At 33.9% G+C, this 26,868-nt stretch overlaps 2 protein-coding genes and 1 long non-coding RNA gene across 9 annotated transcripts in view; 2 read left to right on the top strand and 1 right to left on the bottom strand.

Moving 5' to 3' along the window:
* The window catches only part of LOC111058182 (DNA N6-methyl adenine demethylase), a 269,719-nt gene extending 262,453 nt beyond the window's left edge, over nt 1-7,266 (top strand). For all 7 annotated transcript variants that reach the window (XM_039437424.1, XM_039437428.1, XM_039437426.1 and 4 more), the window contains one exon: nt 1,122-7,266. In XM_039437424.1, coding sequence (XP_039293358.1) covers nt 1,122-1,526 — 405 coding nt within the window. In that variant the 3' untranslated portion in view covers nt 1,527-7,266. The remainder of the gene's footprint in view (nt 1-1,121) is intronic.
* Nucleotides 7,267-7,643: 377 nt separating this feature from the next.
* LOC120353528 overlaps nt 7,644-26,868 on the top strand; it is a 30,358-nt gene continuing 11,133 nt past the window's right edge. Inside the window, exons 1-2 of the long non-coding RNA XR_005572436.1 lie at nt 7,644-8,074; nt 23,093-23,182. This is a non-coding gene — a long non-coding RNA (uncharacterized LOC120353528). The remainder of the gene's footprint in view (nt 8,075-23,092; nt 23,183-26,868) is intronic.
* LOC120348753 (dnaJ homolog subfamily C member 28-like) overlaps nt 14,425-26,868 on the bottom strand; it is a 29,518-nt gene continuing 17,074 nt past the window's right edge. Inside the window, exons 5-7 of the mRNA XM_039437440.1 lie at nt 19,787-19,937; nt 15,934-16,135; nt 14,425-15,273 (exon numbers count right to left, since the gene is read on the bottom strand). Coding sequence (XP_039293374.1) covers nt 15,071-15,273; nt 15,934-16,135; nt 19,787-19,937 — 556 coding nt within the window. The 3' untranslated portion in view covers nt 14,425-15,070. The remainder of the gene's footprint in view (nt 15,274-15,933; nt 16,136-19,786; nt 19,938-26,868) is intronic.

The following is a 26,868-nucleotide window of genomic DNA, read 5'->3' as shown; positions in this document are numbered from 1 at the left end:
CCATATGCAATGTTGTATAGTGAGGTCTGCATTATAATAGCAGTGGAAAAAGATAGGACTCAGCGTTGCCAATTCTCTGTGTGCCACTGCCTTCCATAGAGGATAGCTAATACTGGTATATCTTAAGTGATATTGAGTTTTCATACTTGTTTAAAATAATAAATTATATTTTATTGGTAGAGAATAGCGATTTTTCATTGAATTTTCAAGATTGAGATTAAAGTCGAGTTGTCGACTGGTAGACAAGGATAGCAGCATAAATGTTAATCAAATACTGTCATTATAATGTGGACCTCATTATAGTGAGGTCCACGTTATAATGGCAGTGGAGGAAGATAGGAGACAACGTTGCCGATCCTCTGTCTTGTCAATGCCTTGTATAGACGGTAGCTGATACAGGTTTATTGATGTAATATTAACTGTTCATTCTATTTTAAAATGATCAATTATATTTTATTAGGCAAGAAATTATATTTCTCAATAATTTCATAATGCATAATTTTCATAATTCGGATGAAATATTTCGTTAATTATTAATTCTACATTGTTAAAAGACGATCTGGCAACAGAGCAAAGTGAGAAAGAGACAGCGCTATCCGCTTTGTTGAATGATAGACTATGATAGCAATACCATTGTTAATCAAACACTGTCATTATAACGTGGACCTTACTATGGTATATTCTGCTACTATCATACAGACGTAGTGCAAGTTGCACAAAAGTCTGTTAAATTTTAATCCTCATTAAATGCCATGAGAGCAGATCAGAGAAGCCTTCTTTCCAGAAAACCCTTCTTTGACTGGCTCTTGTGGCATTTAACCATGATTAAAATTGAACAGACTTTTGTGCAACTGGCCCACAAACTTCATCTTGATTTCTATATTGAAAAAAATATTATCTATAACTATATTGTCATATTATCTATAATATTATGAATAAGGATATCATTTCGTGATTATTTCTAATTGAATAAATAAATAGTTCTTTACTTCTAATGTATGTACTTTAGTAAAGTGCAGTAGCTCATATTTATTTTTTGTAAAGCTTATTTGAATTTTGTTTTTGACAAATTAATTAATCCATTCAATTCATTCATATCCTGTTTCCCTTCTTGTTAATAGGACGCACAGATGGGCGGCGTAGCTATTGCTCTGGGTCACGGATCGGTGCTGTTCGAGTGCGCCAAACACGAGCTGCACTCCACCACCGCCCTGAAGCACCCCAACAGAACCAGCCCCACCCGGATCTCCCTGGTGTTCTACCAACACCGCAATCTGAACCGGGCCCGCCATGGCTGGGAGGAGTGGGAGGAGAAGATGCGGCTGCGGAAGCTGGGCATCACTGCCACCACTTCCGGTCCGACCGGAAGCGGAAGTGAGTCGACCGGAAGCATCACCACCACTTCCGCCGGAAGTGGGTCGCAGTTCATGATGCGCTCGCCCACCTACACGACTACCACTTGGACCACTCTGTTTCCGATGCATCCCTGCATGGTGACCGGCCCCTATCAGGAGGGAAGTGCATGAGATAAGGGGAAAGACTCCAAGAGTCTCGCAGAAAATTTGAATAACCACAAATCAGCTTGCTGAAAGATTAACCAACAATAATCTGTAATATTGTCAACAATATAATATTGTCAACCAACAATATTGTCTATATTGTCAACAATATTGTCAACCAACAATAAGCTGTATATTGTCAAGAATCGCTTCATGTGTCCTAAATCGTTTGATACCGGCGCCACACTCTCGCCAAGTCAAGCGGCTCACTGTAAACAAACATATGAGCATAGTAAAGACGAGCAGTGGAATGGTAACCATCCACACTCTCGCGCTCGCTCGTCGTCACTTGTCAAGAGCGTGGATGCGGCATGAGATAAGCTAGTGCTAATTTTTAAATTCAGGAGGTTCAAGATACCCAAGACACATTTTATTTATTTATTTAATTGACAATCACAAATCATAATTATAATATAATATGATTGAGAGAAGTAGCCTAATTTTAATGGCCGTTTTGAAATGTTCAAGAATTAATGCCCCGTGTATTAGCATACATTAGCTCACGTATGCTTGCTCTATGATTTTAGTCAGCGGTGTAACTCCAACAGTTCTAAAGTTGGCTACATTGAAGAAAAATCATGATGCTCATGTTCGCGGCGCGTAAATCTGTACGCACCTAAAGATTTTCATTACATCTTTTTCACATTACTCAACCTTTTAGAACCCACAAAGCTCTTAAATCTCCCAGAATCTGATGATTTTAATCTAATCAGTTGATGGGACTCAAAGAGAGATGTATTCTATTTTGAGGGAGAGAATCTCATCCAAATACATAGCTGTTTGACTGGTGAATCTTTTTAATCAAATTAAGCATTGAATAGATGCATTCATATGCTGAAAATTTCCTCTGTTGAGAATTTGAGAAAACCTTTCAAGTGTGTCATATAGTCACAAAAAATATCACTCTGGTTGAAAATCTTGAACCAAATTAATTTTCTACAAAAATCCAGATTTTAGGTTCTTTAAGCTTTAAAATGACAATGAACCATTAGATTCATTATATTTAAGATTTGAACATGCTAATCTATTAACAGTCTAAAACTAAAAGTAGTATCATCATAATGTGACTGGAGATTGATCAAATGATAGCCATCGGAAAAAGGATGAAAAAATGTGGAGGTACTATCCAAGACTATTAGATTTTTCCAGATTTACTAAAACTTTGAAAATCACTGCCATGATACTCATTCCATCTCAATCATTCTTAACGATTTTCAATTAATACTAACGAAAAATTGATTAAGTTAATCTTATATAATGTTGCTTCAAAACAATTCAACTGAGTCTGCTATATTCTCAATAAATAATATATTGTAAGATTTCTGCACTGTTCTCCATGTAACTTATGATGATAATAATATATTACAGGGTAGATGTATTTATATACTCATCAGTTGATTTACGACAAAGCTAATACGAGATAATAAAGTATAGGAAATTCAACGATATTGAATAAGATCTAAAATGTGTTAAGATGAAGCTTGAAGGACGTTTTTAGTTGTGAATGTGAGGTGAAAATTAATTAATCATGGAAGTAAAATGAACTTGCAGTTGATTTATAAATGCTGTAGATATTACAATCATTTTTCAAGTATAACTTATTATCTTACACCATAATATAAACCAGTTTCATAATTTGATTTAAATACTTTTTTCAAATAATATTGGAAAATTGATAAAAAATACAGTACTTTTATAGAGGCGATGATAAAAGTGTGAGAAAATTGTATTTATATTTTGTAAAACATTCCTGTGCGTGGGTTAATAATATTGATAATATTGCAAGAGTTCTTTGAAGTTGAATGATATGAAAATATTTATTTTAAGTAATAGTATTGCATAGTTGTATAAAAATAATAACGGAGTGAAAATAATATATTTTTAATATTGTATTTCATATCATGATATTTATTACAATGATAATAGTATTTACACTGTGAAATTTGAAGAAAATGTAAGGTCATGTTGATAATATATAGCATTAAGCAGATATATGATACGATATTTATTGGAAAGTTAATTGATAGAGTCGCAAAGTTCAAAAAGTTTTATTTTAGTAACTGAAAACAAGTTTAAAGTAGATGATTTATTTTCTTTTTCAATATATTATGATGATTGTTGGAATGAGATAGTTATTTTTTACAACCGTGTAGTCAATAATGTTCTTACAGTAGTTAAGATTGCAGTTATTTTCATAAAAAAAATGAGAGCATCCCAAAACAGATAGATATTGCAAGTTGATGTTATCAAATAAATTGTTTCAATTTATATATTTTGAAAATACATTCACTAGTAGAAGGTTATTCAAATTTACATTGATGTACTTTAGTAATTTTTCCAAGTTCAACTTAATTTTTTAGAATTTTTTTACATTTTTTAATAGTTGGTTCTTCCAAATTCAGTCATTGTTATGACTATTTTAAATAGGTAAACTAGTATCACCATATATAATTATCCAAGCTATGATATCCTCAGTCATTATAACTACCCAAATTGTTTCACCTACTATCAAATCTTTGTTCACATTATTCTCATCAATGGGATGATTTCATACATGAATTTGATTACTTGAAAATTGATCCTTTTCTTCAATGATAGTACAAACTCTTTTCTCAATTTATTGAATTCCACACCTATCCAATCAGCATAATGCTAAAAAAATTCCAATATGTTTATTCTTCTTACAATAAACTTGGAACTTTCCATGAAGTATTTTAGTTTTTCCTCTTGTATTTTGATCTAAAAACTTCATGATCTCATACCAGTCACATCTTTATCATTGTAAATTCCATTTTTTGATTTCATCTGAGTCAATCTGCCCATATTTTTGTACCAACTGTGTTCGTAATTTATTATTTATGTCTGCTCATTTTTCAATGTACTTTTTGTATGTCGTATTTTATCTTTAGTTGTGAATTGTTCTTAGTTTGTAATAGTTTTGATTCAATATTTTATAGGTATATAATCCTAGTTCTAAGAAGTATGAATGAGATGGATGAATGTTTGTAATTACTATTTATTTATTTGTCGTGAATGTTGATTTGTACGAGTGTGTCAGTTTTTCCTAGTTTATGAATGAAATAATTGTCGTTTTAATAACTATCAATTGAATTCAAATGTTGAGCGCATAAATAATAATTATGCAGCTGATCTATCAATCAAATAGAAGAAAAGTTTGCCAAATTTTATAAGATTAACTGAAGTTTGATTGTCATTTAAGAGATATTTGCTTGAAGTTTTCTTATTGACAATCAGCTATTGTGAAAATTTAATAATGGAATCTATTCACTGATATTATTATTCACTTAGTATGTATGGAGGTATTTTGCTACTCAGAATCCAATGATAGTTGTAATCTAATGTAAATAGACATGAATATAACAATGCTACAGTTTTTATTCGCTCAACCAAATTCTGTTTTATTTTTTCAATTAGGTTCTGAAGAGCCCATTCTTCAAGTTATTTCCAAATACAATGTAACAAATTACAAATAATTTTGGTAACATACTTCTAAATATTTTTAGGAATATTAGGTGATGAATAATTATCATCTTCAATTCTTTACCAGTTGTTATTCATCCACTTCACTTCAAATCCCAGTATTCATTCATAAATACTTTACTACTTTCATTGATATTGAGCCGCCATTAAATCGACTTTTGAAGAAACACTAGTTTGTAAGTAACTTGTATATTTTTTGAGTGAACCGTGTGCATTAGTTGTAGTTATTTATTCACTTAGTTTGTAAAGTAAATTATCTCCCGACCCCAGTACTGACTAGGCTAGATAAATTAAAATATTCGAAACACTCCTGAAGCGTTGAACATTTTTATATTGAACGAAAAAGTGAATTGTGAGATCGTGCATTTTTATATTAGAAACATGAACGCTTTGTCAAGCAAAATTACGAGCTATTTATATACATTGTAACTGATAAGGTACTCTAATAATTATTGTAAAGTTTGTTATATTTTTGGTAACGTCTTGCTCACTGAGTATTCTTCTCAATGTACCGTGAACTGTAGATATTTACAAACTGGATACATTGTTTTAAATCTACAAAATAATAAATTCATTAGTGGTGTACACATAATGTTATCTGAGAATTTCAATAAAATGTGAAACTTGTACCAATTTACTGTATACAATCAAAAGAGCAAGGATAAGGATTCAAAATGATAGTTTTTCTATTAATCAAGAGCAGATAGTTGAGTAAAATAATTAAAATCAAGACATAGAATATACTGTTGCATACTGAATTCATGATAAAGTAAGTCTTATTAAGTAATACTTGCCAATTTTCATGAATATTTTGAAACCCTTAAATTCATCACTGTTTAATTTATTCTCATCTTCAATTTAACTGAACTCCTTTACATTGCACAATAATTTCAATACCAATTTTGAACATGATTTTTTAAATTTCAATCCACTAGGTAGTCTAATTTGCCTCCCTTTGGATTTTTGAATGGATTAATCGTGAATTATTACGGAAAACAAATAAGAAGTAATTTACAAGAATCTTTGAATCCATTGCTATTGCCTCTTGCCTTGCTTGAAAACTATGAGAATTTTATAGAAAAATGCGCAAAAATAACACAAAAATTCCAAATATGAAGCAATATGTCTGTAAAAATTAACATTGAGTGAAACCTAAGCTAATGTATGATTGTGTTTCGATGAAATTAATGTATGAGAGTTGAGAATATTGTGATGAACGTTCATTCTAAGTCAAAATAGAACACAAACTGAAAAATAACGTTTATTGAGGTTATCGGTATTTATACAATACTCTGGTGAGCTTTCTATCCAAAATATGAGTACAAAGTAGATTTCAGATCTCAATAAAAATTGAAAAAATGTAAGTAACTCAACGCTTATTTTAATGTTAAAAATCGTTCATTACATTAAATCATAAAATGAAATCTCAAAAGCATAATGTACAAACGAGGATAGTTTTAGTATGAAAACTGTATTATAATCACTTCTATTTAATATAGGCCACGATGTGAAAGTGAAACATTTTTACATGAATAAATTAAGTTACAATGCAACATTCCACTTAGTTCATCATTTAACAAACTAAATCTTGGAGTTTTACATCACAACATTGATATTTTTCGTTTGCTGAGATTGTTAGCTCATGACTATTCCTTATCTAAATTTCAATTGGATAATAATTCCAACTCGGAATTATTATCATAAAACTGAAATATATTGTCTGCTGAACATTGATTGGTCTATTACACCCAATCAATTCAAGTTTGTGATAAAATAATAAAGTTTTTACTAAATTCTCGTTCCAAAACGGTCTTCCAAAGACTGTCCAATGTGGTTTTCAGTCATTGTATACTTCCTCTATGTAGTAATGTATCATTAATGTAAGTTCATTTATTCGATAAGTTGTCACTACTCCTTTACATTTTTGTGTTTAGTAATACCTATTTCTATAAACTTGAATGGTAAACCGGCCAAGTTCTGAGCATTTGTTGTTGTTTGTAGAGCAAACCAAAGGGAAGAAAAAATACTTTGAAAAATGTGAAGTTTGTTTTTCATCAATGAGATAAGAATAATCATTACAACAGTAGAATAATCTCTTAAATCATAAGGACAGTAGTTTTTAAGTAGTATGAGCATTGTGTAGTCCCATAAACATGTCATTGTTTTTAATTGTGAATATAAAGTACTACTTAAATTTGTGAATAAATCGGTGTTTATTTATTTTATAAGCCACAAGCCTACAATATAAGTATGCTATCTATTTTTATCACTTTATGATAATTATGTGAAACGTATCTGCGTTATTTTATATCTGGCGCTAGTCTTGTAGGAAGTAGAATGACGTCAAAAACTTTATTTACGCACACGCAATTCTTGGATTAGAAAATGTGTTGAAAATTGTGTGGACGGATGAAAATGAATAATCAATATTAAAATTAACATCTAAATAATACCCTAATTTATCAATTTGTAATTTAGGAGCAGTTTTGACCTTTTGACAGAGAATTTGAATTGCATGCCTTTTATGCGCATGTGCAAACCTGGTTTTCTGTCATCCATGTTTGATAATTTGATTTTCGTTTGAAATCTGCAGGCAGAGTGAAGAGCTCAAGGCAGAGATGGTAATAGACAAGTTTTTCTTTTAAATTATTATGAATTTTTTGAACCATTGCTACCGTATTTATCAAGTTGTGTGTTTCATGTTTTAATTGGTCGATTATAATAATTTCAAGCACATTCGCGGTGATTCAAAATTACGTGACAGTTTTAGGTTACTGGCTGCTGAATAAAAAATTGAATTCGGTTCAGTTCTTGATAAAATTTAAGTTTTTGAACTTCTGGAAGTATTTTAAGAATCAGGATAAAGTTAGAATAGTATTTCAAAATATTTAGTATTGATAAACTTCTGCATGGATATCAGAGGTTATGTTTCTTTTCACCAAAAGAAGCCGTGCAGAATCAACAAGTGAAAATACTGTGCTGAGTTTTCAATATTTTATTAGGCCTATACTATGGTAAGTAATTTTTGTGATTAACTTTAAAATATTCAATCATTTGGTTCAATTCTTCATTGTTTTTCATGAATAAATTCAACAACAAATAGTATCTACTTTCTATCTCAATAGACAAGCTAATAAGAGACAAAATAGACAAAAGACATAATAGACAAAATAATAAGTTACCGTACGGTAGTTATACTGCTAAACTCCCACATAAATCAGTACCTATAAGTGGAAGTGACCGGCAAAGTAATAAATATAATTTATAAATAAAAGTATAAATATATGATATTAGAAGATTGGATTATTCCCACTCAGTAGCTTAAGGCAGAGCGAGTATAAATAGCCCCATTATAACTTATGGGAATGATATGCTCTCTGTACCGGTAACTTTCACTGACACTGATATGTAACTTACGAATCCAGCGCTTAATGACCATGATACACCAAGCGTAGCATAGCTAAAGATACGTCTTCCTTTAGAAGACGTAGTCGACGTATATCCTAATGTATCAATCTGTTCATTACATTGGGAGATACGACGACTACGTCTTTGGAAGCCAAATTTAGCTACCAACGCTACCCTATGTGTGGTGTGGTGATCTTAAAGGTCCAATTACTTTGCGACGACCGTAGCCGCAATATATTAGTAGCTTTAGTCTACTATTTTATATTGTTGTAATAATACAGAGTTGTGCAGAGGAAACGCAAGTTTTTCGAACAGCCAGTACTCGTCAACGGGAGAGGGTATTTCCCTGGAACGAATGTTGGAAGACGACCCATACTATGCCATTTCAGTTGCTATGAGCGTTGGAACGTACAACATCGTGTGTTCGCTGTTAAGCAGTTTTTTCAGAATCAATAATCTGTAGTCACTGCTCAACGCTTTTCCGTCAGTATTTTAGAGTTGGACGTCGTGGTGCAATGCCCGATCGAAATACTGTACTCCGATGGGTTGCAGCGTTTAGGAGTACTAGTTCTGTGATGAAAAAGAAACCACCTGGACTTTCCCGTTCAGTTCGTACTCCTGAAAATGTAGACCGAGTCAGTGTCGTCGAGTCGATCGTCTAGGACTAGTAACAACTGCCGTTCTGACTCGGTCTACACTTTCCGGGGAATGGGGAAGACCAGGTGGTTTCTTTTTCATCACAGAACTAGTACTCCTAAACGCTGCAACCCATCTGAGTACAGTATTTCTATCGGGCATTGCACCTCGACGCCCAACTCTAAAATATTGACGGAAAAGCGTTGCACAGTGACTACAGATAATTGTTTCTGAAAAAAAAACTGCTTAACAGCGAACACACGATGTTGTACGTACCAACGCTCATAGCAACTGAAATGGCATAGTATGGGTCGTCTGCCAACATTCGTTCCAGGGCAATACCGTCTCCCGTTGACGAGTACTGGCTGTTCGAAAAACATGCGTTTCCTCTGCACAATCCTGTATAATATCGACTACGCAGCCGTTAATACAGCGCGGCAAGAGTCGTTACATCGTTATAGCCGAGCCGCATACATCAGTGACAGTGAAAATATAATTTCTATAAGTTCTAATGGAATTATTCATACTTAATCGGTCGGGCTGAGTGAGAATGGTCCAATTAGAACTAATGGGAATTATATTTTCACTGTTCACTGTTGTTTGCGAATCTAGCTTGAGGTTCGAATTAGTTTAGGTCACCAGAGAGACAACCATCACCATCTGTTTGATATAGATACCGTACTGCATAGGTAGACCTTGACCCTCGTGTTAGGTACATTCACAATATCAAGTTACAGTACCTAGTTGACCGAAGCGAAGCTTCAATGATATGATGAGGTCAATTTTATAATGGAAGTATTTGATCAACATATATCGATATCAAATACACAGTTTTAGAATACTTGCTAAGTATTTGCTTAGTGAGAGAAGTTGTGTGTATTTTTGGGTTCAAAATTTTATATTTGACCGAAGCGAAGCTGAGGTCTTAGTTTCGACTCAATCGGCTTTTGTCTGTTTGTTTGTTTGTACCGCAGGTACAGTCGCTGTTATAGTCCGATTTGGATGAAATTTGGTATGCAAGTTCTTTGAAACAAGGCGCAGAAACGTATGTGTAACGATTTTTTATAAGACCTCCAGTGTTTTTGTAATTTAAAAAACCGCAGACCAACCTCCATCCAGAAAGTTACTAATTCGTATCATAACTATCAGTTATTATTTTAGTTATTTTTCAACTGAATTTTCAGTTTATCAGGTACAATGATTATTATATTATTAGCTTATTCAAATTGTGAAAGACTCAATTATCTAAGAGAGAAAGCATGAGAATGCTTTCCCATCCACTTTTCATGAAAAACATAATTACCAACCTCCTGTCATTGCCATTTTATTGTCATTTCTTGCTTCAATTTTTTTTGTTATCTCTGCATATTTTGTATTGTATTGTTTGCTAACGACGTGGTTAAATGATAGGGTGGACAATATTGTCCAAACTTCGCCACGTCAACATAAATAAAAAGTCATTCTATTCTATTCTATTGTCACCAACAAACCCATCTTATTTAGAAACGTTTTCCGTCTCACTATCGTCTGTGAGACGATTCATCGTCTAAATTGCCTACTGCATATTCCATTTTTCCATGAGTTGGCCAATTTCTTATAATCAATTATTAGAAAAGTTGTAATAAACTTTAATATTGTAAATAATTATGAAGACGATATAAAGGTACCTCCTTGATAAGTCCGGTGTCCCTGGAAACAGTGTCTCTAGCACTCTCAATGGAGAAAATAATAGATGACATGGCTGAATCTTCACAATATGCTGTAGCCTACTGGCCCTTCTCATTAGATTGAAAGTTGTATCCACGAGCGAGGTATACTGTTCGCAGAACTACTAGTAGGTACATTATAATGTACCGTACTGTATTAAAGCTGGATTCGCACACAACAGTGACAGTGGAAATATAATTCCCACGAGTTCTAATTGGGCTATTCTCACTGAGCCCGGCCGAGTGAGTATGAATAGTACAATTAGAACTTATGGGAATTATATTTTCACTGTCACTTTCGTGTCTCACACGGTACACTATTATTATGTGAATGTAACACAAGTATAGGTCTACCTATGCAGTACCATATATATACAGGATGTTCTGGAAAAAGGTGCTCATAAGTCAGGGCGTGATTCCTCTCATCAAAAGAAGGAAAAAGTACTAATTAACATATAGGTCCGAAAATGCTTAGTCACCAAGTTATACAGGTTGGAAGATTTCGTCTGAATTTCTGTGCCCCTTGTAATATTACATTTTTCTTCTCACATTGGAATCGAATCTTCAATTCGAGATCTATGGAACTTTATAGTAAATGTCAGAGTCATCAATAGACGGACAAATTTTTTGACGGAGAATTTATTATCGTAAATGTTTGTTGCATTGTTCCATGGTGTCACCGAGGCAGGGTTAACAAATTACTAAATAAATCGTTTATTTAAATAGAATATATGTATAAAAATTTAAAATAACATTTTCAAAATAAGTTTTATTGAGAACAGATGTAGAATGTGAATTCTAAACTTGTAAATTATGATTTTGTGGTGACGTGTCTGTAATGTTGGAGGCGTTGTCTTCGTGACTTGCAACTTATGTCTTTTTCCTGTTCAGCCCTTCTTCTGAAAAATGGCTGGCTACAAGTATTGTCGTGGAGTTTTGCTCTAAATCATTTTCGTTTATTAATGTTTTAAATTGAGTTTTATATAAATTTTTGTGCATAATTAGCTATTAGTGTAGTAAAGCCAATAGCCACTGTGTTCAACTGTAAACTAGATAAGTATTTTAGTTCGTAATAACTCTGAAATAATTAGGCTTAATATATATTCTCCTTGTGTATTTGTGTAATTTCATCTGAGATTATAAGTTAATTTGCTCTGAAAACTGGATTTCTCATTCATAGGCAATAGATCCGTTCACAGTTTATCAAGAATCTATTTTATTGGAGCCGACAACTATCCATAGGTTGATAGGTGTTAAATGCTATTCCAACCGTTTAAGGAAAAATTGGTAGCACGGCACCCTGCTGCAATGAAGCCCTCCGGTATTTGTTGGCTGTTAATTAAGATGTAAAATTAAGCGTACTTTATGTGAAATGAACTGAAAAATTGAATAAAACCGTTTCCACACGTGTAGCTACAGTAATTTTTACTTTCCTTGCCCTATTACCATAGGTAAGGAAAGTATTGCTTTCGAAAAAAATTAAGGTACCCCAATTTCTAAATTGCTTTACGTTTCAAGGTCCCCTGAGTCCGAAAAAGTGGTTTTCGGGTATTGGTCTGTATGTATATGTGGTGTGTGTGGTGTGTGTGTGTGTGTGTGTGTGTGTGTGTGTGTGTGTGTGTGTGTTGTGTGTGTGTAGGAGTGTATGTGCATCTGTGTACACGATATCTCATCTCCCGGTTAACGGAATGACTTGAAATTTGGAACGTAGGTCCTCACACTATAAGGATCCGACACGAACAATTTCGATCAGATGCAATCCAATATGGCGGCTAAAATAGCGAAAATGTTGTCAAAAACAGGGTTTATCGCGCGATTTTCTCAAAAGCGATTTGATCAAATTCATACCTGAAATAGTCATTCATAAGCTCTATCAACTGCAACAAGTCCTATATCTGTAAAATTTCAGGAGCTTTGCCCCATCTATGCAAAGTTCGATTTTAGATTCCGAATTATCTGGCTTCAGATAAAATTTAAACAAAAAAAAAAAATGAATAGAAAAGATTAAGCATGAAAATCTCTACAATTAATGTCCAGTAACATTTTCACCTAAAATTGAAAATAAGCACGAAATTTGAGAAAATGTTATTATTTCAATTGCAAACTGTTGGCAACTGTTGATTCTATTAAATTATTCACTATGAAGAGATAGCAGACCTCGTATGTCTCCAGCGTTATTGTCCTGTATCACCAGCTGGCTCAGATCTTTGTTTATAAGTAGACTTGAGATGCGCGTGCATACTAGCGTCAGGTAATCAATTTTCATAACGGCAAGGAAAGTTGTGTGAGTGCGCCACACCAGATTTTTAATATATGTGATGAAATACGCGAAACTTGGTCCCGAAAAACAAGTTCCTTCAAGGTTTGTAGTAGATTTACTATGTTAAATGTACAATAAACACATTATATTTTTTCACAGAACTTGGAGAAAATTTAATTTTGAAGAGAAAAATGTAGAATAAGTTGAATAGACAAATTCAACCTTAAAAAATAAACCTTAATTACATACAAAACGCATGAAAAATAGAGAGCTTAACGGATTTTGTCTATTTTTCATGCGTTTTGTATGTAAGTAAGGATTCTTTTTCTAAGATGCATTTGTCTATTATAGACTTATTCTACATCTTTCTCTTCAAATTTAAATTTTGTTCAAGTTCTGTAGAAAAATATTTTGTGTTCATTGTACATGTAACATAGTAAATCTGCTTCAAACCTGGAACTTGTTTTCCGGGACCAAGTTTCGCGTATTTCATCAAATATCTTGAAAATTACTGTAGCTACAGGTCTGGAAACTGTTTTATTTAATTTTTCAGTTCATCTCACATAAAGTACGCTTAATTGTAAATCTTAATTAACAGCCAGCAAATACCCGTAGGTCTTCGTTTCAGCAGGGGAACTGAAATTCAGACGAAATCCATCACTTTGTATAACTTGGGAACCAAGCATTTTCGGACCTATGTTAATTATAACTTTTTTTGATGTGAGGAATCACGCCCTGACTTATGGGCACCTTTTTCATGTCTGGAAACGGTTTTATTCAATTTTCCAGTTCATTTCACATAAATTACGCTTAATTGTACATCTTAATTAACAGCCAACCCGTAGGGCTTCGTTTCGGCAGGAGAACTGAAATTCAGACGAAATCTTTCACCCTGTGTAACTTGGGAACCAAGCATTTTCGGACCTATGTTAAATAGAACTTTCTTTTGATGTGAGGAATCACGTCCTGACTTATGGGCACCTTTTTCAGAACATCCTGTATATATGGTACTGCATAGGTAGACCTATACTTGTGTTACATTCACATTAAGTTACAGTACGAAGTACATTATAGTGTACCGTGTGAGACACAAAAGTGACAGTGAAAATATAATTCCCATTAGTTCTAATTGTATTATTCATACTCACTCGACCGGGCTCAGTGAGAATGGTCCAATTAGAACGTGAAATAAACAAAATAACTTGAACTAACGTAAATGACGGTAACTACGTAAACAAAATATGGGCACTTTTTCAGAAAACTCTAACTTTTCTACGTTAATCAATACAGTATTATTGCAAATAATACAGCTTCAACAAGTCTCATAGGAGGATCATGGGATAGAAATCATTTCAGAAAACAATTTATTTATTTATTTCATTGACAATCCCAAATCATAATTATAATATAAATAATATGATTGGTAGAAGACAACAGGCATAGCCCAAAACTGTCTTCTCCCAAATTTTTACAAATAAAATTCAATCATTTGACACAATACATTTGATTTTATTCATTTAAGCACTGAATGTATACAAAATTATACTTCAAAATCCAGCAACTTACACTGAATTCAATTAATCTTGAAGTTTCAATATTTGTTGTACTTGTCAATATTAATTCGACTGGGTCATTGTGAATATTGTAGAACCGTTCCATAATTGAATAAAAACACACATATGTTGTCAAGTTCTACACTGTTTTATTCGGTACACGACCATGGTTTCGTGACCACACCGGTCACATTTTCAAGTTGACTGTCAACTCAACTCAAGTGACCGGCGTGGTCACGAAAACATGATCGTGTACCAAATAAAACTTTAAGAATTTGACAACATATGTGTGTTTTTATTAAATTGTCAATATTACTACAAGTACATTTTACCACTGAAATCCTTTCATACAATTTATTCTGGCTTCCACCAGTTTAATCTAGTATCACACAGTAAGAAAAATGATTTGACAGGTTTGGTTAGACAAGGGCTGGAAATTTTATCGAGTTATTTTCTCATCAGGAAGGAGAAAAGACCAAATAATCCGGATCCGTCGTCTTCTTTCTTTGTCGTACTCGTTTGATGTTGATTGGGTTTGCTTTGTTCTCCCTTACTGTGCTCACCTTCCTCTAGAATTCTCTGTGCTTCACGAAGCAAATTGAAAGTGACAACCTGTTTCTGCAGCATTGGTACAACCAAATTATATTTCCCTTGAAACAAAAGAAAGTAGATTGTAGTCGAATTAGAAAGAAAAACATTGGCAGTTTTCAATAACATAAGGGCCAAGCGACATGAAGCATTTTTTCAAGCGTATAGAGTAATAGTTCATTCATGATTTACTGGCTTTACATGATGTAACTGGCTTTTTAGCTTAAATTTAGAATAATGGGACATGCATGATTTACAATATTAGCTTCTGTATTAAATTTTGAACAATTTCTGTTCATTTGTTCTCGATAAATCTGAGAAAAAGCAAAAAACTCGTACGTCCGAAAATCGATGTGCGTGTAACTAGCCTTACACATTCATCGAATTTTGGACGTTCGGTTTTTTGCCGTCCTTATGAATCTACCAGATTAAACGGAACTTGACAAACATCATCTGTTTAATCTAATAGAATTTAGAAGGACGACAAAAAATCGTACTTCCAAAAATCCATTATTGTGTTTCAGATTGATTTTGTTGAGTTGTCTCGTAGTCTATGTGTTGATTTTACTTTATACGGGCTATTTTTTCTTCAATTTAAAGGCTCACCAATTTTCTTTCATAAATTTGATTTTGTTGAGTTGTCTTGTAGTATATTGTATTTAGTAGATTCTAATTCTACGTTCTGAATTTGTTTTGGTGTTCTTACAAATTCGATGGCTCACCAATTTTCTTGTTGAGTTTGTCGACATGAATTTGTGTATTGTCCAAAATTCGGCTCCATCGTATTTGGTCGTCTCGACTCAGTGGTAACCTGCCCAGTCTACTCCTTTCTTCCAACAGTTTCTTTCTTATCTCCTCTTCGCTTTCACGGATTTCTTTCTGTAGTTGAATCCACTCCGGTACGAAGCCGTTATCTATCAGCACCTGTAATTATATTGATTGACTCATTGATTCATACAAGTACAGGGTGACACAGAATAACGGGAAATTTTAACATGCGAGTAGTCGCACGGACTTGCAGAACGTCAGTAATCGCGCGTGAGCATTTTGCCCACACCCACCCTTATGGCTCCCTAGACTATAAACATTTGTTTTTGACAATGCTCGTTCAATATTCATTGATTTCAAATCTTTTTCAACGTGTTCTATGTTATTATATACTATTTAATAGTATATAATAACATAATACATGGAGGAGATTCCAAAAATATATACTGCAAATTTATTGTTAGAATTTATCATTTTTATGGGATAAAATAATCTTCTCATGAATGGAATGAATATACCGTCTTTATTTGACTCATTTTTTGACATCTAAATAGAATAAAAAGATAATGAAAGTATAAATCAGAAGATGGAATATAAAATGGGAAGATAATACCTATATATTGAAATTAGTCAACGTTCATTCTGTCATCCTCAAACTGTTCAAGGACTCAAACTGTTCAAGATTGTCTAGAGGACAGTCACAGCGAGGATTACATGAGCTGCCAACCTTGGAAAACGAAAATTCCCAAAGCTACATACAAAAGTTACAATTGTGTGGCAATTTGCCGCGGGTGCGACTACTCGCATGTTAAAAACGCCATAAAACATTAGTGGGAAGGGCAAAAATGATTTTATTCAAACTAATGTGAAGTTCAAGACTTGCCATTTGAGAATTATCAATAACACCTATCACTTTTTGACAATTACTTCTTCAAGATGGCTTCCTCCTGAACGAATACATTCTTGAAATCTGTGTTGACGATTCCTCATTGATCGCTGCAACATCTGCGTTTCCTGGTCCCATGATCTATCCACCTGTGATTTTCTGTTTGTGGATCTATCTCAAATCAAATGTTTTCACAACTTGACCAATAACTGTGGTTGAATCATAACAGACAATTCAAAATGAAATTAACAATATATTTGGACAATTTATTTTATGAAATTGGGATGAGAAGAAGTTTTGGACTGTAGTCTGTTTCTTTGTCCTTAAGCTGATTGTGAATGATAAATAAATAAATAAATATCCCATATGAAATGTTGCAGCAATCGTTCAGGAATCTCAACACAGATTTCAAGAGGATTTCAACACGGATTGTATTCGTGCAGGAGGAAGCCATCTTGAATAAGTAATTGTCAAAAAGTGATAGATGTTATTAATAATTCTCAAATGGCAAGTCTCGAACTTCAAATTAGTTTCAATAAAATCATTTTTGCCCTTCCCACTAATGTTTTATGGCGTTTTTAAAAGTTCCCGTTATTCTGTGTCACCCTATAGTATCAACGAATATGATAGGGAGAGAGAAAATGAGGTAACCTTGTGCTATTCCTCTCCCAAATTTAGATAAGGTGTATTATATCCAATTATGTGAGAATTTGTCTTGGGGAGGGACAAATAATCAACATCTAATACCTTCTGCTTCATCCACATTTGTGTGATCGATGGCGTCACAAAATACAATTTAATTTGCATGCAATTACAAACACACACAACTATCAAGATGGCAGATAATACCTATATATTGAAATTAGTCAACGTTCATTCTGTCATCCTCAAACTGTTCAAGGACTCAAACTGTTCAAGATTGTCTAGAGGACAGTCACAGCGAGGATTACATGAGCTGCCAACCTTGGAAAACGAAAATTCCCAAAGCTACATACAAAAGTTACAATTGTGTGGCAATTTGCCGCGGGTGCGACTACTCGCATGTTAAAAACGCCATAAAACATTAGTGGGAAGGGCAAAAATGATTTTATTCAAACTAATGTGAAGTTCAAGACTTGCCATTTGAGAATTATCAATAACACCTATCACTTTTTGACAATTACTTCTTCAAGATGGCTTCCTCCTAAACGAATGCATTCTTGAAATCTGTGTTGACGATTCCTCATTGATCGCTGCAACATCTGCGTTTCCTGGTCCCATGATCTGTCCACCTGTGATTTTCTGTTTGTGGATCTATCTCAAATCAAACGTTTTCACAACTTGACCAATAACTGTAGTTGAATCATAACAGACAATTCAAAATGAAATTAACAATATATTTGGACAATTTATTTATGAAATTGGGATGAGAAGAAGTTTTGGACTGTAGTCTGTTTCTTTGTCCTTAAGCTGATTGTGAATGATAAATAAATAAATAAATATCCCATATGAAATGTTGCAGCAATCGTTCAGGAATCTCAACACAGATTTCAAGAGGATTTCAACACGGATTGTATTCGTGCAGGAGGAAGCCATCTTGAAGAAGTAATTGTCAAAAAGTGATAGATGTTATTAATAATTCTCAAATGGCAAGTCTCGAACTTCAAATTAGTTTCAATAAAATCATTTTTGCCCTTCCCACTAATGTTTTATGGCGTTTTTAAAAGTTCCCGTTATTCTGTGTCACCCTATAGTATCAACGAATATGATAGGGAGAGAGAAAATGAGGTAACCTTGTGCTATTCCTCTCCCAAATTTAGATAAGGTGTATTATATCCAATTATGTGAGAATTTGTCTTGGGGAGGGACAAATAATCAACATCTAATACCTTCTGCTTCATCCACATTTGTGTGATCGATGGCGTCACAAAATACAATTTAATTTGCATGCAATTACAAACACACACAACTATCAAGATGGCAGATCCAAACAGTGACCACTTTTAATAATAATTTAAATCATCACTCATAAATTCATTCACATTATAATATGCCTCGTGATAAAGCAGCTTCCTGACAGTTCTCTTGAAGGCGTTCTCATCTAACTGCTTATCACCAGGAGTCAGCAGCTTGTTAAAGTTATTCAGGGCAGATATCCTATAACTGGCCTGTGATCAGTGAAGGCGACTCCTGGGGTCATCCAACAGATTGCGAATCAGATCTATTCTCGATCCATTTCAGAGGAAATGCATACCAATATCATATAATTTAACGAAATTTAGTATGATATTACTACTATAACATATTATTTTTATAACTTTAAAGTGAAAAACCACTCACATTCTTTTGTGTGGCGACGACCGTTTCGTGCTGGTGTTGCACATTTTCAAGCCAAACAGAAACTATTAGTTAATCTACTAATTAGAAAGTTAAATTAGTTAATTACTAATTAGTTAATCTACTAATTAGAAATAGTTTCTGTTTCTGTTTGACTTGAGAATGAGCAACACCGGCACGAAACGGTTGTCGCCACACCAAAGAATTTGAGTGTTTTTTTTACTTTGAAGTTATAAAAATACAATAGTAATAATATTAGTGAAAACAAGATGGATAACTAACAAAGTATGATATTACAATATTGATGATACGCTACTAGAAAATAACACAACTTAATTAATAGAAGAAGATTAGACATTACCAAAAAGACAGTGTCTGTGCTTTGGACATTAGTTTCAGACTATGCATCAGTTGCACAAAAGCCTGTTAAATTTTAACCGTGATTAAATGTCACAAGAACCAATTAGAGAAGCCTCAATTAAATAAAAACCTCTGATTGTTTCTAGTGGAATTTAATCTTGATTAAAGTTCAACAGGCGTTTGTACAACCGGGTCTATGGTTACTATAAATAATTTTGTAAAAAGTTGACAAATTATGACTGTACCTGATTTAGTTTGTGTGTAACAAGGTCGACATAGGGATTGTGGTGGTCAAACTGTCTCCCTAGTGGTTTTCCCTGGCCAGGAAGGTTGTCGAATTCTCCCTTGTTCATCGACTCTTGTATTAAATCCTCAACTAGACGTTCAAGCCCATATCTAAAAATATATATGGAGGTCAATTAGTATTGAGTTTTTGGAATTATTAGTACGTGTTGGGTCAATAATCTGTTAAATTCATCCCAAGGTTGTGATCTATTAATGCTAGTATGTTTCCAAGAGTAGAGTGGAATCCCAATTCAATTGAACTTATCCAATAATTCTAATTATTATGATTCCAATATGAAATCATCAATCAATGAATGATAATCAAATATGACCTTATGCAACAATTCCTTCTTAGATACTACACTTATAATACATACTTTATTCATTACATGATAATTTTATCTTTGTAACACATTTTTTCAACTCTAGTTTTCATAAATCTTAGAATGTTTATGGAAGAACTCGTATAAGCAGGCAGTGTGCATTTGAGAGATCAGTAATAATTATTGCCAGTGCCATCTTAATTCTAATATCAACAGAACATTATATACAAAAAGTATTAAGTTCACTTTTTGTGTAGTTGAGAAGTTGATATTGTGGTAATTATTCATATCGAATGAAAAAGACTAAGAAATTGTCAAAAACCACAGATTTATTGATACTTAGAAAGACCGGTTTCGGTTATTACACCATTGTCAATCTCTGATAAACTAAAACAGTTTTAGATTAACCAGAGATTGACAATGGTGTAATACCGAAACCGGTCTTTCTAAGTATCAATAATCTGTGGTTTTTGACAATTTCTTAGGCTTATTACTTAATAATAAACTAAAACAGTTATAGATTACCAGAGATTGACAATGGTGTAATAACCGAAACCGGTCTTTCCAAGTATCAATAAATCTGTGGTTTTTGACAATTTCTTAGTCTTTTTCATTCATATTAAGTTCGTTTTTTAGTCCTGCAAAATATTTCTTTATATGCGAATATTTCCTATGTTAGTGATAATAATGTGAAATATTTCTTCTATGTTTGGTTTTGAAGCATATAAAATTTAAAAATCTACTTTGTGAAAATGAGTGAACATGTCTTGACCTATTTCGGACTACGTGTAACCTTATCTAAATTTGGGAGAGGAATAGCACAAGGTTACCTTATTTTTTCTCTCGCTATCAATTTGATGATGTACTTATTGTATCAATCAATAAAGAATAAAGAATCAACCATTATATCTAATTGAAAACTAGACTGATATCCTGCCAATACTTATTCTGATTGTACTCTGATAATTTATTATAGAATTTATGGGAAAGCGATGAAAAATTGTAAAATTGAAATCATAGCATACCATATTCAAAAACGACTAAAGTAATTATCAACTTCAGAAAATTATGAGTTTTATACATACTAATATAACATGCTATAGTGAGGTCCACGTTATAATGACAGTATTTGATCAACTTTGATTTTGCTATCCTTGTCTATAATTCGACAAAGCCGGTGGTACTATCCTTTTCTAGGTCCACAACGATGCCAATTATTTTTTTGACAGTGTAGAAATATAATTAATTAATGCAGAGAATCGGCATCGCTATTCTTCTATCTTCATCCACTGTCATTATAACGTGGACCCCACTATAGTACGATAACAGTTTCGCTTTAATCCTATTACAATATTATATTATAGAAAGCATTCACCAGGTTCACCACTACGGAATAAATTAATGATAATACCATTCAGTTTTACCGTGGTGTTACAGTGCATGCTTGAAAAATTTCTTGAACTCGTGATAGAAACTGTAAACATTTAATATTTCCATCAGTTATCAACATAATAACTTAACTTTTTGTGTAGTTGAGAAGTTGATATTGTGGTAATTATTCATATCGAATGAAAAAGACTAAGAAATTGTCAAAAACCACAGATTTATTGATACTTAGAAAGACCGGTTTCGGTTATTACACCATTGTCAATCTCTGATAAACTAAAACAGTTTTAGATTAACCAGAGATTGACAATGGTGTAATACCGAAACCGGTCTTTCTAAGTATCAATAATCTGTGGTTTTTGACAATTTCTTAGGCTTATTACTTAATGATAAACTAAAACAGTTTTAGATTACCAGAGATTGACAATGGTGTAATAACCGAAACTGGTCTTTCTAAGTATCAATAAATCTGTGGTTTTTGACAATTTCTTAATCTTTTTCATTCAATATTAAGTTCGTTTTTTAGTCCTGCAAAATATTTCTTTATATGCGAATTTTCCTATGTTAGTGATAATAATGTGAAATATTTCTTCTATGTTTGGTTTTGAAGCATATAAAATTTAAAAATCTACTTTGTGAAAATGAGTGAACATGTCTTGACCTATTTCGGACTACGTGTAACCTTATCTAAATTTGGGAGAGGAATAGCACAAGGTTACCTTATTTTTTCTCTCGCTATCAATTTGATGATGTACTTATTGTATCAATCAATAAAGAATAAAGAATCAACCATTATATCTAATTGAAAACTAGACTGATATCCTGCCAATACTTATTCTGATTGTACTCTGATAATTTATTATAGAATTTATGGGAAAGCGATGAAAAATTGTAAAATTGAAATCATAGCATACCATATTCAAAAACGACTAAAGTAATTATCAACTTCAGAAAATTATGAGTTTTATACATACTAATATAACATGCTATAGTGAGGTCCACGTTATAATGACAGTATTTGATCAACTTTGATTTTGCTATCCTTGTCTATAATTCGACAAAGCCGGTGGTACTATCCTTTTCTAGGTCCACAACGATGCCAATTATTTTTTTGACAGTGTAGAAATATAATTAATTAATGCAGAGAATCGGCATCGCTATTCTTCTATCTTCATCCACTGTCATTATAACGTGGACCCCACTATAGTACGATAACAGTTTCGCTTTAATCCTATTAACCAATATTATATTATAGAAAGCATTCACCAGGTTCACCACTACGGAATAAATTAATGATAATACCATTCAGTTTTACCGTGGTGTTACAGTGCATGCTTGAAAAATTTCTTGAACTCGTGATAGAAACTGTAAAACATTTAAATATTTCCATCAGTTATCAACATAATAACTTAACTTTTGATAATATTGTTTTTGAGTTTGAAAATATGCAACAGTCCGGTTCCTGAGTCTTAAAATTCCTTTATCAAACACTACTAATTGTATGAATTTGTCTTGATAATTATGTGTGACTGATAAATTCTGTTTTATGATTTTCAGGAAATCTACAATATTCATTATGAAGACTGTCAGACTTCAGCATTGATTTGAAACGTCATCGGTGAGGACGAGTATCAAACGATTCATAACGTGAGTAATTTTAAATGAATACAAAATCAGTTTGAAAAAAATAAGACCTCCAAGGCCCGGTTGCACAACAGCCGGTTAAATTTTAACCATGATTAATTCCACGAGAACCAATCAGAGAAGGCGTTTTTAAAGAGCCGGCTTCTCTGATTGGTTCTCATGGAATTATTCACGGTTAAAATTTAACTCTGCGTTTTTAAAGAGACGGCTTCTCTGATTGGTTCTCATGGAATTATTCACGGTTAAAATTTAACCAGCTGTTGTGAAACAGGTGTCAAGTTTCTTAAAAATTTTAAATATTCTGCAGTTTGTAGATCATTGTCAATAATGTACTTACTTATATATAACATCTGACAACTAGAATAAACTCTGTGTAATGTAGGTACTGTGTATAGTTGTAGGTACTGTTAGTGCCGGTTGCACAAAGCCGGTTACATTTTAACTGTGATTAATTCCACAAGAACCAATCAGAGAAGCAGTCTTTTCAAAAAAACCCTTCTCTTATCGGTCCTAATAATCACGGTTAAAATTTAACTGTGCGTTTTTAAAGAGACGGCTTCTCTGGTTGGTTCTCATGGAATTATTCACGGTTAAAATTCAACCGGCTGTTGTGAAACCGGTGTCAAGTTTCTTAAAATTTTAAATATTCTGCAGTTTGTAGTTCATTGTCAATAATGTACTTACTTATATATAACATCTGACAACTAGAATAAATTCTGTGTAATGTAGATACTGTGTATAGGTGTAGGTACTGTTAGTGCCGGTTGCACAAAGCCGGTTAAATTTTAACTGTGATTAATTCCACAAGAACCAATCAGAGAAGCCGTCTTTTCAAAAAAAACCTTCTCTCATCGGTTCTAGTGGAATTAATTACGGTTGAAATTTAACCGGCTTTTGTGCAACTGGGCCGTAGTGTACAATGATATTGAAAGACTAGGGGACCGCTTAATAATAATAATAATATCGTATGACCTGGCTGGCTCAGGTCTGGCGTCAGAGTTTTCAGGTTGCAACTGATCAATTTCAGGGCCTCTGACATGACCTAACGACTGCTTTTTAGGCAGCCGGGACCGCTTAATCATTTATTTGATTGGACTTGAAATCCCTAGACATTGTAGCAGCCGGACACAGAGAAAACGGATATAGATGGTTATTCCATGGACATGGACGGTATATTCCATGCCTGAAGTTATAAGTAGGTACTATTATTGTACAGAGTGGTGCAGTGTGCAGAGGAAACGCATGTTTTTCGAACCGCTAGTATTCGGTGACGGGAGGGGGTATTGTCCTTGAACAAATGTTGGCAGACGGCCCAAACTATGCCATTTCAGTCACTATGGAGCGTTGGAACGTTCAACATCGTGTGTTCGCTGTCGAGCAGTTTTTTACCTTCCTTGCCCTGTTACCATAGATAAGGAAAGTATTGCTTTCCGAAAAAAATTAAGGTACCCCAATTTCTAAATTTCTATACGTTTCAAGGTTTGGGTGTGTGTGTGTATGTGTGTGTGTACACGATATCTCATCTCCAAATTAACGGAATGACTTGAAATTTGGAACTTAAGGTTCTTACAATATAAGGATCCGACACGAACAAATCATTTGCATTTCGATCAAATGCAATTCAAGATGGCGGCTAAAATGACGAAAATGTTGTCAAAAACAGGGGTTTTCGCGATTTTCTCGAAAACGGCTCCAACGATTTTGATCAAATTATACCTAAAATAGTCATTGATAAGCTCTATCAACTGCCACAAGTCCCATATCTGTAAAAATTTCAGGAGCTCCACCCCATCTATGCAAATTTTGATTTTAGATTCCCAACTATCAGGCTTGAGATACAATTCAAACAAAAAACTTCGAGTGGAAAAGATTGAGCATGAAAATCTCTACAATCAATGTTCAGTAATATTCTCACCTAAAATTGAAAATAAGCTTGAAATTTGAGGAAATGTGATTATTCAATTGCAAACTGTTGGCAACTGTTGATTCTATTGAATCATTCACTATGAAGAGATAGCAGACCTCGTGTGTCCAGTGTTATTGTCCTGTCACCAGCTGGCTCAGATTTTTGAATAGTAGAGTCTTCTGCGCGTAAACACTAGCGTCAGGTGATCAATTTTCATAACGGCAAGGAAAGTAGTGTGAGTGCGCCACACTAGATTTTTTTTAGAAACAATGAATCTGTAGTCGCAGTGCAACGTCAATATTTTAGAGTTGGACGTCGAGGTGCAGTGCCTGATCGAAATACTGTACTCCGATAGGTTGCAGCGTTCAGAAGTACTGTTTCTGTGATGAAAAAGAAACCACCTGGTCTTCCACGTTCACTTCATAGTCCGTAAAATGTGGATCGAGTCAGATATTGATGAAAAAGACGTTGCACTGTGACTACAGATTCTTTGTTTCTAAAACTGCTCGACAGCGAACACACGATGTTGTATTTTCCAATGCTCCATAGTGACTGAAATGGCATAGTTTGTGCCGTCTGCCAACGTTCGTTCAAGGACAATATCCCCTCTCATCGCCGAGTACTAGCGGTTCGGAAAACATGCGTTTCCTTTGCACCACTCTGTACAATAATAGTACCAACTTATAACTTCAGGCATGGAATTAAACCATCTGTATCCGTTTTCTCGCGTCAGGCTGCTACAATGACATATGATTTCAAGTCCAATCACGTGACAGAGCGGTCCCTAGACGGTCAATATTATTGTTCACTAAGGCCCGGTTGCACAAAATCAGGTTGAACATGCGTTCGGAGTACTAGCGGTTCGGAAAACATGCGTTTCCTCTGCACCACTCTTTATATACAAAGTGTCTGAAAAGTCACTCTATTTTTTACAGCAATAAATTCTTTATCCATGAACCAATTTTGTTAGAACCACATTTCTTAGATAGAGCACTCCTTGAGGTTTTGTTCAACACCAATTTTCATTTGTTTCAGTTTAAAAATGCCCCCTCTCTTGACTGTGGAAGAAAGAGCCAAAATAGCAGCTCGTTATAAGGTGTGTTGATGGTCTGTTGTGTTGATGGTGTGTGTGTGTTGATGGCGTTGATGGTCTCTTGTGTTGATTGCGTTGATGGTCTGTTGTGTTGATGGTGTGTTGAGGGATCTGTGGTGCGAGTACAAAGGTGGTGGAGGGCTGAACCATCGTGGATCCATGCAACACTGGATGCAAAATCTGTTAGAAATTGCTATTTCAAATAACTAACAACAGGGAGTGCCGCACATGCAAGATGATCAGGAAGACCATCAACGTCAAGGACATCAGAGAATGTTGACAGAGTTCGTGGAATGTTCATGAGGAGTCCTCAAAAATCAATGCATCTAGGATCTCGTGAAAGTGGTCTTTCACATTACTCTGTTGCAACGATTCTTAAGAAAGATCTCAGTGTTTTTTGCATCCAGTGTTGCATGGATCCCTTGTTCAGCCCTCCACCACCTTTGTACTCGTACCACAGATCCGCAGGTCCCTGTTTCATAAAACTTATGTCACGTAATACAGGAGAATCACCATTCCAATTACATGCTCAATGTGTACGTTCTGTGTACAGTAAATTGTTCCAGTTCCAATCGTAAATTGTTCCAGTTCCAATCGTAAATTGTTCCATCACGTGACTAGTGCAAAATGTTCCCATGGAACGCCATTTCAAAATCGTTGGTTCAAGCTTTTGGCGCGCACATATAGAGT

This window comes from Nilaparvata lugens, chromosome 11 (assembly GCF_014356525.2).
Source record: "Nilaparvata lugens isolate BPH chromosome 11, ASM1435652v1, whole genome shotgun sequence".
Taxonomy (NCBI): Eukaryota; Metazoa; Arthropoda; class Insecta; order Hemiptera; family Delphacidae; genus Nilaparvata; species Nilaparvata lugens.
Note: the sequence above shows the minus strand (reverse complement) of the source record. Positions and strands in the feature narration are given on the sequence as shown.